General features: G+C 45.6%; 1 protein-coding gene across 1 annotated transcript in view; it reads right to left on the reverse strand.

The window, feature by feature from the left end:
* Nucleotides 1-10,396, reverse strand: part of ZC3H6 (zinc finger CCCH-type containing 6) — a 29,578-nt gene extending 19,182 nt beyond the window's left edge. The window contains exon 1 of the mRNA XM_050893309.1: nucleotides 9,805-10,396. Within this exon, the coding sequence (XP_050749266.1) occupies nucleotides 9,805-9,896 (92 nt within the window). The 5' untranslated portion in view covers nucleotides 9,897-10,396. The remainder of the gene's footprint in view (nucleotides 1-9,804) is intronic.
* Nucleotides 10,397-13,236: the final 2,840 nt, after the last annotated feature.

The following is a 13,236-nucleotide window of genomic DNA, read 5'->3' on the forward strand; positions in this document are numbered from 1 at the left end:
CTCACATAAAGGCTTTGGAGAAAAACTAAGGAAATCCATCAATTTCAAGGTACCACCTCTTCACCTTCACTTCTCAACTATCGGTGGGATCCTACAGCGTATCTACAGCAACTGCGACACTTTCCCATCATCTCATGGCAGCCCACTGCAACCACGTAAAGACAAGTTGTATACATCAAGCCTCATGAAGATGCTTCTCCGTATTACATGATCGAGAGTGGGACTCGAAGAACATTTCTAAGCAATGCACAAGGGCAGCGAGCCTATCTAGCGACTGAAAAAAGTACTCTGGAACGTGGGAGAAAAATAATCTTCTAGACAAGTACTGAAGATAGTTTTGTTTTGCTAAGTAGCATAAAGTAACAGGACGGGAAAGAAGGAAAGTTGATAAGCTTTTGAATGTCAAAATATTAAAAAGTGGGCATAAAAAGAGAAATTTAATCCGAATAAAAGATTCAGCTATGGAAGGTGTCATTCAAAGACCATCATCCACACTGATGGGCAGTAAAAGAAAGTTCACGGCAGGCAGTGAGTGAACTTTTAGGACTTGCTGCCACAGGCAGCTGTTGAAGCAGACAGCAGCAGCCGCAGAAAGGGACGGGACAAATTCACAGAAAACAAGTCCATTAAAGGCATGCCTCTTCCCTCCAACACACTGAATACAACCGTGGGTGCTAGGAAAACAAAAGGGAACTTAGAAGGTAACAACAACTGCTCAACTGCTATGTCTTGAGTTTAGCTGCACTGCAAATGCAGTCGTCACTGGTTTTGCTTATGGCCTTAAAACACTTACTTGGACACATTTTAAAAAGGACACTATTTTTTAGTGCAAATATAAAACAACAGGAAGCTATGAAGCCAAAGCGAGCTTTTGAAAAAGTAACAGAAATTAATAATAATAAAGGTATGCCCACTACCAAGCGGGCACCAAACGCGAAGTAGAGGCAGCTTCAGAACCCATTTTTATGTGATTTTTACAAGGTGCTCACCAATATCAGCTCATACACAATCCTTACACTGCCCCGCAAAGGAGAATGTAACTCCAAGATACTCCCACACCTAAGAAGAGATAACGATCTTCACAATATGTACCGCAAGCATAAAATACATCCTGTCTTCAAACACCACACTGTCCATTATCTCCAGCATCCCCTGACAAAGTCTGAATGAAGCACCTCATATAATATCCCAAGAAAGTATTTGTCATGTCTTTCCAGGAGATACTTGATTAATAAAGCGTGCCTAATGAAATTGAAACGCCAATATTTATGAAACACCTGCAGCTATTAGAAAAAACAATATTTCATATTCTGACAAAGTGAGCTAAACTCACTCTCTCAAGGATGTCTACTCAATTAAAATATCCTCTTAAGTAAAAAGCCTACTGAAAATGCTCTTTGGGAAATAAGGTATTTACCAGTTACCAGTTCCTTTGGGAACTGCCGTCATACATTTACACTTCTGGGACGCATCCAGGACTCGAATAACTTTCTAGGTAAAACAATCGTGCAGAATCTCAGTAATACTATCCTTTGGATTGCATTTCAAAGGTAAGATTACAAAAGTCCTCTAATCCCCAAATGGCAAAATTCTTTCCACAACATCCTAGAATCTTCCAAGCATTGAACTTCAAGAACGTTAAAAAAAAAAAAAAAAAGACTGGATAAATAGGATTTGAAAAGATAATGGTAAAAAATGTATCACTTCTTGGAAATAATTTAATTATTCTTCAAAGTTTAAAGGAATTGATAGGGCAGAAATTACCTTCTGTTTTACAGGCTTTTTTTGTTTTCCTATTTAAAATCCAAACTGGAGCTGTACGCTAGAAAGTGAGTGCAGAACCTACCCCTTTTAGAAGTTCACTTCCTACATATATTCCACAGACTTGGCTACAGCAAGCAGCTTTGGGAAGGGCTTTCAGTGACGTGAACCAAGACTACCTCCTTTTCCACTACGGGTGATAAAAGTCAACAAACAGATGTGGTCTGGAAAAAACACAGCTAGCAGATGATTTTCTAGGAAACGGGTCGGAGTCTTAGGTCAGTCTCCCTCTGGCAGATACCTATAGCAAACAAATCGCAACACTGATCTAACGAGAGAATAGGAACTTCTGTTTTGCAAAGTACAGCTCCTTGCTTACAGAGTATCTTAGCATGCTTCTGTTATTGCTGGAAAATGCCTGATGCACAACACCCAAAGTTTTCTTGATCTAGAAAAGCAAAGAAGTGTAATTTTGTTGTCTTTTTCAAGATTCACTTCTCTTTCAACTACCCTACCCCACAAAACAATACACCACAAAAACAACCTTCACTGAAATAATACCAACAAGCTGTGGGGGGAACAGTTTATGATGCCTACACAACGCATACCTCAGGAGTCAAAGAGACAGCCTCTGCGCTGAAGGAACAAAGACTGGCAATTTTTAACTTCTGCCATGTGTTATTTTCTGGGATTCTATACTTCTATTTGCAAAAGCTGAACTAAATCTGATGTGTCTTCAGATTAACAGAAGTTAATCCCTGACCTACTACAGTGCAAACTTGCAGTATAAAACTCTGGCACAGAAAACAGCAGAGGCGGTTAACTCACCCCTAACCAGAGATCTCAACTAGCATTACCAAGCCCTTCCCACCTTAGGGCATTTAAAGTCCTTTTAGAAGAGAGACAAAAGGCATCTTCATTAAATACCCAGTTTAAGTCGCTTAGAGGTGTTTGGCTACCGCTGCCTGACCTACTGGAACTCCTTCATAAAGAGCCCTGGATGACCTGAGCGATGAAAACAAGTTGCCATATGGTAATACCATTTCCTCACAACCCATGGGACAGCAAATGCAACCTTGCAATCCAGAACACAGGAGATGCAAAATTAAGTAACATCACCTAGACTCCACGAGCTAAACAAATCCTAACTAAACAAAAGGCAGCACGCTGGCCGTGATCCTTCCTATCAGCCCCTGTACAAGGACTAGGTACGCATAAAAAAAAGAATTGGCTCATCTCCAAATGTGAGAGAAAGAACTAAAATTGCTGATGGATCACTCCCTCTTCCGCAATCTCCAGCTACTCAGAGCTTGATGGATATGTGAAAACAAAACAAGAAAGCATTTCCACTGTCTCAAGTGTACTTCTAAAGCATCTCCAAAATGGATTACAAAGGCACAGAAGCCAAATTATCTTTCAGGGAGAATCAGTCTGGTGAAATCACTGAAAGAGCAGTTATGCAAATATTTGGTTAGGGAAAATAGAAATCCACACATAAAGTAACTCACCATTACTCTAGTGTTTACAGTTTAATTTCTAACATTCAAACTCGGCTTTAAGTTACCTTTCTTGCCCTCATTTTTAAAAATAGCATTCTTTATGTTCAAAGATTTACAACTCAAGCTCCTCAAGTCCAAAATACAAAAACAAGATGCATTTTCTCAGTACACTGATGATTGTAGCTCTGAAATATTTTAAGAAAACTAAAAGAGTTTTCCTTGTGGGACTGTTTTTCCAATCTTCCTAACAGAAGCACTTAGCATACCTGCAGATACAACAGGTACTACATGAGAACCATACTTCTGTATGTTTTAAGAACTTACATGAACAACATCATGCAACCAAAATGCGAAGCTCTATCATCAGACGTTATTTTCTGTTAAGTCCATTTTTGGTAGGTTTGATTCACAGCTGAGGAAAGGTCTCATTTAAAAATAATTATATTTTGTTTTACAATATGATGCTTTTGACTTTATTTATTAGAATAAGCCTTAAAGAGAATATTAATAGCAAGACTTTCCGAAAGCATTACCAAGACTAGAAAAAGTATATAGTATATAAAAATTAAAGGCTGCAAACATCTCCCTTTTACTTCTTGTACACATAGAGAAAGGACACAGTAGCAAGAATGCAAATTTTACACATGAGCGGATCTCTAACACATTAAGTAAGAAATTATTTTTTAAGAAGCTACTAATTTCTGGTGATAACTGAATATTACTGTCCAAAAAGAAAATAAAATCTATTTCTGCCTAAAGTGAGTACGTTGTTAAACCTTAACCTCTTTTTTCTGCAATTAGTTCTAGAAGAGATAGGTTATCAGAAAATATCGAGGATGTCCAAAAACTCATCTTCTCATATAGAAACAGTACATTAACAGCCCTTAATTTACAGGGGCTGGTAACAGCATCATACATCTGTTCTGCTGACCTCTGAACATCTGTGGTAAGGACATATAATGCAGGGGAGAGAGTTTAAACTGATGCGAAACTACCTGAGTGTTTTTGACACTGGTCAAGACTTACTTAGCGAAAAAGCCTTACACCCCTCCCGGATAGTTCCTTCTCCTTAACTTCCTTTGGGCATGTTTTCCTTAGTATCCCAAACTAGAGTTCTCCCTCAACCCCTCTGTACTAGCTCCTCATACACTCCTGCTGCTTCAAATAACCCTCCTGCACATATTTTCCACACCCAACGCATCTAGAAAAACATGGTGCTATGCAGCACTCGTGACTGCACAGACGTACACAGCTATCGCTTCTCATCGTTACATGCTCACTTTCTGTCCCGTTCACTGTCACGCGATGAACCCGCAATACTCTCACAGGTAAGATCTTGGTTTTATAAAATTATGAAGAGCACAGTACAACTCAAGACGCAATTCAATGACATGAAAATTACATGTCTAAAATAAGTTAAGAGGGCTAAAATTCACAAAATGAATTTGTCCTAGCACGCTGCTACACTAAAGAATTTATGAATTAATAAGGAAAATAACTACAAAACTAGAAGGTGTTTTTGCAGTTAACAAGCCAGCGTCCACCGAGAATGAGCACTGGCTCCTTTGACAACGTTATGCAGGTCACTTATGGCACTTCTCAGCTGCCCATTAGTTTTGACCACTCTGCAAACGTGAAGTTATTTTAATCTACAGCCAGGCAGTGAAACTACATCGTGAAAAGTTACAGATGAGACTGCTTGGGTTTTTTTAACCTCTGTTTTGCTTTCATCCCGAGGGCTGGCTGTGACAGATACTGTGTTCCCATAAAATGGGGGAAGGAAGTGAGAAAGACAGCAGTGAGGCATGCCAAAAAATAGCTTCCTGTGGTGGCACTGGAGGCCAACGAGCAACTTTTGGAAAGCCCACATTCTCAGCCTGCTGAGGAACCAGCTCCAGTCTCTGGGGCTTAATACCGTAGAAGAAATTACAGAAATTCACACAGACCACCTCCTCCTCCCCAGGAGGACAAGGAGTAACAGCTATGTCAGCCAGCTGCGTTTTTGCCACTCCTGCAATGTTTGCTGGATGGCAAGCAAGCCTTGTTTGCCCACAGGGCATATTTGGGAGTGATTATCTCCTCGCTTCCTAGTTTCCTAATGTCAAAGCAAGTTTTGAAATCATGCTTGCAAACAATAAATCACTACAAGGCTGCATTCAGCGATCACAAACAACTTCAACTGAACATGAACACATTCTTTGGTGATTAACTATTACTGGGGAAAAAAAAAAATCTGTAAAAACAGCTATAAGTAAACATTTTCAAACCAAACTACGCACATGTGGACAGAGGGCATTAAAGCACCAGGTAGAATAAAAGAGACGCATTTAAGTCGTCAAGTTTAACTAAAGATGGATGGAAGCCTTGTGGCAAGGGAGACTGGGAGAGCAGTCGGGCTGGACAATAGCAGCTGCGGATTAGAGGAGATCTTTAGCCCTTCTGCTCCACAAATGCTTCCCTGATCTGTAACGCTACGGTGCTTCACGGAGCTGAGGAGCCACGCGGATCGAGACAAGACACAGGCAAAGCCGCCTGCAATATAATGTTGACTAAGCAGTAACGGAGAAAACGTACAGCTAAGGTATATAACACAGATTTCAATTTGCTGTTACTCATCGCGGTTACAACTCGCCACTTGGATTTTTCCCTTTACTTGCCACCGGCTGTAATTTAGCAGAGCAGGTCTCCATTACGGTGAACCAGACAGACTTGTTAGAGCAGCGGAGCATAAATCACGCTCGCCGAGGACAGGAGTGCAAAACTGGTACACGGAAAGGGAGCAGGCAATTCCGAAGACAGCTGGAAGAGGAAACTGGGAAAATAAAATAAAAACAAAGGGGTGGCTGGGTGGAGTCTCTATTCACCTGGCTCATCTGGACGTACACCAGGCACATATAGCTGGCAAAGGAGAGGCTTTGGAAGAGCAGCACCACAGCTAGAAGCGGGCAGGCTCGCATAATCAAACACTTCAGCTACGCTTCGTAAAACTCCAATCAGTTTATCTCGAATAAGAAAGTGACTGTACCAACTTCATTTTAAAATGTAAAAATTGTATCAAATACATAATGACAAAGCGTACAATGAGGATTAGCATGGGTCTCGGGAAAAGGAACCTGAAGTGCAACAGACAAGCCCAACTTTGAAGTGGCATTTCCAAACATCCTCTGCAAAAATCAGGGCAATTTTCTAAAGAAAGTTCACAGGCCACTCAGGTGTCTGTCGGAGAGCTGTCCCTAATGGAGAATTTCCTTTATTGTACCACGAGCACGTAAAAAGGGGCCCGATACTTGCACTTGCAATGCAACTCGTAAGACCGTGCTGGCTACAGAAGCATTACTTGCACCTCTGTGATCTGTGAGTTAGCATCTCAATGTTCAGACCTATCATTAGGTCACTGCTATTTTTACAGCAGATAATGGTATAAGAAATCTCCAAGTCTGGAGATTAAATGACAGTAAAGCAGAGCTAGCCAACAGAAAGTATCAGGACCAACCTAACATTTTAGATTTTAAAAATAAATGAACTCCAAGTTATTTGCTAAAGTTCCTGGCAATTGTAAATCTGGCACCGATTTCAAATGCAGAACCAACTGTAGCAAACAAGTCCTTCTCATGCCTGTAACAGCTCACTATTAGTCAGAAAATCCAAGTCCACGGTAGTCTGCATGAGGACTGAATTCTTTTATATTCGTGACAAGTGTTTAGTTCTTCTCTTAGGCATGCACATTCATCTACAGCATGATGCATTACGTGGGACGATGTCTACAAAACAGAGTTTAAGAGGAACATGAAGCGCCCAGTCCTGCAGATGATGGTAACAGCAACCACAAACTATTGCAAGTAATCAGACCTTGCTGACCTCCGGAAGAGAGCAATAATTTGCACATTTACACACATTTGTGTATTTATTTGCTGTAACTGAGTTTGCCTGCACCCTGCCTCGGACTTTCTTACCCTATCAAAGACTACCTACGTAGCAAGCAATCCTTAATAAAACCTAACCTTACAGGAGAAACTTTAAAAAGACACCTGCTATCTGTGTGTACAGGAAGTCTCAAATACTTCATCAAAGTCTCCACAATGAGTTAACTAAAAATATTTAAAGAATGAAAAACCTTCCTCACTTAATCAGGTGCCCCATCTATAAACCAAGAAAGCACACACTTTGGATTAAAACAGTCTTCCATCTTAGAATATTCAAAGTGTGGACAGACAAGGTTTTTTTTACTATTTTCTACTGCTCAAAAACACTAACCAAATTCTTTATAATTCTACAGATCAGTTCAAAATCAAACTAAATGTTAACAGAAATGCTATTAATTTATGCTGCACAAATTGATCTAATCTGTTAAATGATTTCAGCAGCTTCCTATTATGGGCTGTACCTACAGTAAACTAGTCCTACTGAGCTATCAACGCAGTAAAAAAACTGATTGCAAGATAAAACGTATTGAAACTAGACGTGTTAGTTTTAAGATACCAAACTAGTATTACAGTGAGACTCCAAGGTAACTCAGAATACGAGTGTATCAGGTACTTGCATCTTTTCTACAGACCCTACAACTGGCTTTTCAACTGGCTACAAGAGAGACTGGACACAACCAATTCTGTACTAAAACACTTTCATAGTTAAAGCCGTGCTGCCCCTCCCCTCGGCGAGTCAACCATGTTTTCTGTGGACGGGAAAGATCCTGTTTCTGTTTAGGCCTTTCCAGTCATCAGCTGGTAGGGAAATCTTTATAAACTTCAGAAAGTTAAACTGTTACATTTTGACGGGATTGCATTTGCACACCTAATATAATACAAAGACTTATACTGGGGGCTTTTTTTTTTTTAACAACGTTCTCGTGTATTAAGAATACACTTTACTATACACGTCTCAGATCAGAGGGGAGCAGAAGTTTTATAAAAGTCTTGTTTACAAAAAAGTATTATTTAACAGGTAAATGTGTTTATTGTTAGAGTCTTCTGCTCTTCTGAAATTAAAACATTATAAAGCAATGTTTATAAATTAACCTGTATTAAAAGTACATTAGACTATTAGGTAGTACTTATTTATTCTATTTCATAATTTACCAGTGTAACAACAGGCGTACTGGTGAGAACAGCTGGTTAGAGGAACTCTACTTGTCAACATCGCATGAGTAACTCGAAGTTAGAAAAACTATGCTTCCAGCAGAACAGCGGGTAACTTGGGCTTGTCCTCAAGGAGGACTTTAAAACACGAAGTATTTTCAATCCCTGCAACAGTAAAAAGTCACCGACTTACTAACTCCAGGAACTCTAAAACACTTTGCCTGCTACTGCTGCACAGTTTTAGTACAGTAGTTATGCCCTATCTTCAGCAATCCCAGTGGATTACTGGTTTGCTTTTTACACAGCACTCTTTTTGGAACATACAACATGACACAACTTACACTGTTTCACAATTAAAAGCAGGAAGGTGAAAACAAGAATCAGCAGCTCCGGGGTCTGCCCCGAACCTGTCACTAAATCACAGTACGATCTCTGGACCAGTCAGTCAGCTCCTGCGGCCCTCCACTTCCCAATTTGTAACACAGAATTAGCGACTCTTTCTCCAGTGACGGAACGGTTACGTTCGCTCACAAGCCCTTTTTCTTCCCCCCCTCCCCAGTGTTTTTCAGTCCTCTGAAGCAAGTACCAAGCACGGTTGTGGAGCTGTGTGGGGAGGACAGACTGAAGCCCAGCTGCCAAAACCCAGCATTTTTAACTCCTGCAGTTTGTGTCACGAATGCTCTGAGTAGATGTAGACTGAAGGACTAGTAGCTGTCACCCTGGCATAGTATTTTTGGAACTAGTTAGGAAGGCCAGGGCTGCCTGGAGAAAGGATTTGAATTTCCAGCAGCTGCAGGAGAGAAAGGGAGGGAGGAACAGAGGTCCTTTCACCAGGAACAGGACTCTGGTTTTCTGCGCATGGGAATTGAGAGGTGGCAAAGATAACGTCAGTCAGACCTTAATCTGCATAAAAAAAGATCCAGTTAAATGTGTAAGGTGTAATCTGGCAAGAAAATGACGTTAAATATGGCTCTAGTGAGAGATTCTTGTATAAACAAAAACAACCAAAAAAAAAAAAAGAAAACAAAAAAACCAACCAAAACCAACTCAAAGCACCCTTTCCTACCTGACTAGCAGCGCCAGGGCAAGGGAGAAAAAGAACAATGGTGACATTCAACAGACACCCGCTGGAAAGTGCAATTTATGGAAAGAAATGGAAAACAGTCCCCCTTCCCAGCCAGAATAAATAAATGAAGATGTAAAACGCATGCATTCCAAAAAATAAAACCCTACTAATAATGCACTTCTAATTCAGTGACACCCCCCCTCCCCTCCTTGCATTCCCCCACCACCACCCCAGTCCTCACCCCGGTCTTCCAGCCTGAAGGTGACCTGCCCCCACAAAAACATCGTTAACCCCCTAGGCACATTAACACACAGCATCATCATCATCATCATTATCAGCATCATCATCACCCCACTAGTATCACCATTATGAGAAGCGGAGAGAGAGAAGAATGTTACTCGACCTTTCGTCCCCTGCATGTTGCCTGTCAGAGTCGGGCATGTTTGGGTCAAGAACTGGGTTTGGGGGTTTGGAGAACAGGCTTTCAAAGGCCATTGTGCTGGCTGTGGTGTGGTGAGGAGGAGGGAGGTGGAGGAAGGCAGGACACTGCCGCTGCCCGTGGTGCGGAGGGAGGAGGAGGAGGTGGCGGCGGCGGCGGCGCGCACAGCCGCTCTGGGGGCGGCTCGGTGAGGAGGAGGGTCGGGTCCCTCAGTGAGGAGAGATGATGAAGGTTTCACTCACGGTTACTTAGTGAGACACTAACGGGCACTCAGTGCAGGGCGAGGCTGCACAGGCTGAGCCCGGCCGCCCCGCGCGGGCAGGCGGCGGAGGCGGCGGCAGCGGCGGCGGCTCGGAGGAGCAGGCCCGGGGCACAGGAGAACGAGAGGACACACACACGGGGGAAGGGAGGTGCTGGTGGCCGGAGATGGCTGCCCTAATTCTTCCTTACAAACATGGCGCCCGCTCGAGGCACTCTCACAAAATGGCGGCAGCGGCGGCGGCGGCGGCAGCGGCGGCGGAGGAGGAGGAGGAGGAGAACGGCGGCAGCGGCGGCAGCGACCCCCGGCGCTTGCCCCCAGCTCGCTCAGCGGCCGCGGCCCGCACGCGCCGCCGCCACCACTGCGTCTTCCGCGCCCGTCGGGGCCGCGATGGCGTCGCCTCGCGCTGGCCGCCGCCGCCGCCGCCCGCGAGCGACGCTCCTCCTCCTCCGCCGCCGCCGCCGCCCCGCCCCCCGCGCGCCGCCGTTGGCTGGCGGCGCCCCGCGTCACCGCCCCGGCCAGGCCGCCCATTGGCAGCGGCGCCGCCGCCCGTCACGCCGCCGTGACGTCGCGCGAGCGCGGCGGGCCCCACTCTCCCCCGCCGCCCCGCGCGGGCGACGTGTGTGTGTGTGTGTGTCTGTGTGTGTGTGTGCGCGCGCGCGCGCCCCCCAGCGCGGGGCGGGGAGGGGGAAGGGGCGGGGCCCCGCCTCGCCGCGTGCGGGCTGGCGTCACGTGCGCGCCCCGCCGGCCGTTATGGCGGCGGCCACCGCCCGTTACGGCGCTTCCGGGCCGCTCCCTTCCCCCGCGCTCCTCGGGGGGCGGCTTCCGCCCCGCGCCGCCTCGCGAGAGCCCGGCCCCCGCCGCCGCCTTCCCCGGTGACCGCCGCTGTGGTAACCCGCCGCCGCCTCTTCCCTCACCGGGGCGGAGGCCAGGCCTCCCGCCTGCCCTAGGGCGCCGGGCCGGTCCCCAGGAAATTAATTAGTTCCCAGATTGACATCGCTAATTAAAACAGACGTTCCCCCTCCCCAGCGTGGTTACCCGCCGTCCTCCCAAGGTAAAGGCCGTCGCCGCCCGCTCCCTCCAGCCAGGAAGCGTTTATAACGCGGGGCCTGGAAAAATGCGGCTGTTAACCCAGGCGGGTAATAAAGTGGTTACTTGGAGAGGGGGCTGTTGGTCAGGGCGCGATAAAAACCGGTATTAAAGAGGTTAAGAGGCCATGACCTTAACCTACACAAAAGTGTAAGAGATTAAGGGAAGATATGCTTTCTTAGTATCACTCCAATAACTGATTTTAAGGGAGGGAGTCCAAAACTCATTAAGAAATCCTCAACAGAGCTACAGAACAAAATGCTGAAGGGCATTACTGAAGCCAATAATAAAAAAAACCCCTAAACCACCCCAAACTCGTAACGTTTGTGTTATTACATCATAGGAAGTTTAACCTTGTGCTGTAACGGGTGCAGGGGCATGCCGGACTGCTGCCTTCCGCGGCTCTTGCCGGATCACAGCCCGTGGCAGGCTGACGGTTCCCGTGGTCTCGCAGCTCGGTAATCCGGTGACGCAGGCGGCGGCTCCCGGCGTCCCTTTCTGCGCGCCTTGTCCGGTGCTTTCAGTGCACTTCACCTTCTTCGGCGGTACCGCGTTCTCCCAAGTTCGGTACCTTCACCTCAGGGCGGTCCTGTCCGACTCAAATAAAGAGCATCAGCTGCAAATGTTGTCACCTCATTGCTCATCGTTTCTTCCGTAAACTTTATGTGTCTGTTTACAACAACACTGGCACCGAGACGGAGTTATCCCACCTGCTCCACACGCTGAGAGCCGGCCTTTTATTCCTGCCCCAGCTCTGCTGACTCTCAGCAGTTCACAGTCCCCAGGAGAAGCTTGTTTGTTGTTCTCTAACCATTTTAACGATTATTTCTTTTAACATTGTCTTTTGAGGGACTTTGTCAAAACTTTCTGGAAAAATCCCAAGCAAGTTACATCAACTTATTTTCCTTTACAGGCTAGTCTCCCTGGCTTTGCAGGGCTTCTTGGGACGTATGACTCTCTTTTTCCAATGCCAGCAATCCTAGCAAGGAAAAAAAAAAAGGAATTAAAAAAAGAGAGAGAGAGAGAACACCCACATCGGTTCCCATTTGGGAGGAATGTTTTTCCCCTTACAGAGAGGCAAAGCACGGCCTCACATCCAGGAGGAAAGAGCCACCTCTCCATGATCTACATGCGCTGGGCTAGTACCTGAGCAAGAGGAGCAGGGCAGGAGATCGTAGCAGAGTTCAACCAGAGCTCCAGATCATCACACAAATCCAAAATCAAGCCAGGAAACCAACCTGAGCTGGAAACCAGAGCTCCTGCAGCTCAGGGACTGAAATAGGGCTCCGGGGAGCATGGGAGGGGTGGGGTGGGTTGGTCTCAGGTGGGGCTGGGGGGGCTATTAGGGCTAATTAAGGTTAATTAGTCCCATCAGCACTGGTGAGCATCTCCGTGTGGTGCGCAGCAGCCCAGGAGCTGATGCCCGCAGGGCTCAGCACCATCTCCCTGGGGCAACGGGAAAAAAAAAAAAACCTAACCCAGATTTCAAATTCTGAATAAAAAACCTGGCTCCTGCTTTTCTTGCAGCACGCGCGCGGGTGCAAAACTCCTGTTTTAAACAAAAAATGTGTCGGCAGGAGCGGCGTGCGGCTGTTGGGTTAAACATCCCTACGTGTGTTTGTGTTGTCAGGGAAAGAGGTACGCTTCTGAGAAGCTCCTGAATGGCTCGCTTCTCCCCCCCCCCAAAGTATAACTAAATTTGGCAATAGCGGCTAAACAAATTCCCCGGTACGCGCTCTCGGGTATCACACATATACTGGGATCTGGAGTATGGTGTGGAGAGCGTAGCAACATACCTAGCAACCATAACAAATAAAAATGTCGTGGTTCAGCTCTTCATTAAAGCCCGTAACAGGATTAATAAGTGTTTTGGCGTGCGTGCTTGTGCTTTGGCTTCGGCAAGGGTTCGAGCGGCGATACGAATCTGCGGGGCGGGAGGAGACAGGGCAGCGCTGAGGGACGTGCCGCGCGCCAGGCGCGGACTTCTCAGGGATGCTGGCTAGGTCATAAAATCCGGATTTTAACCTGCAGTTGAAAATAACCTGACG

The sequence above is a fragment of the Gymnogyps californianus genome, chromosome 3 (assembly GCF_018139145.2).
Source record: "Gymnogyps californianus isolate 813 chromosome 3, ASM1813914v2, whole genome shotgun sequence".
In the NCBI taxonomy this organism is placed as follows: domain Eukaryota; kingdom Metazoa; phylum Chordata; class Aves; order Accipitriformes; family Cathartidae; genus Gymnogyps; species Gymnogyps californianus.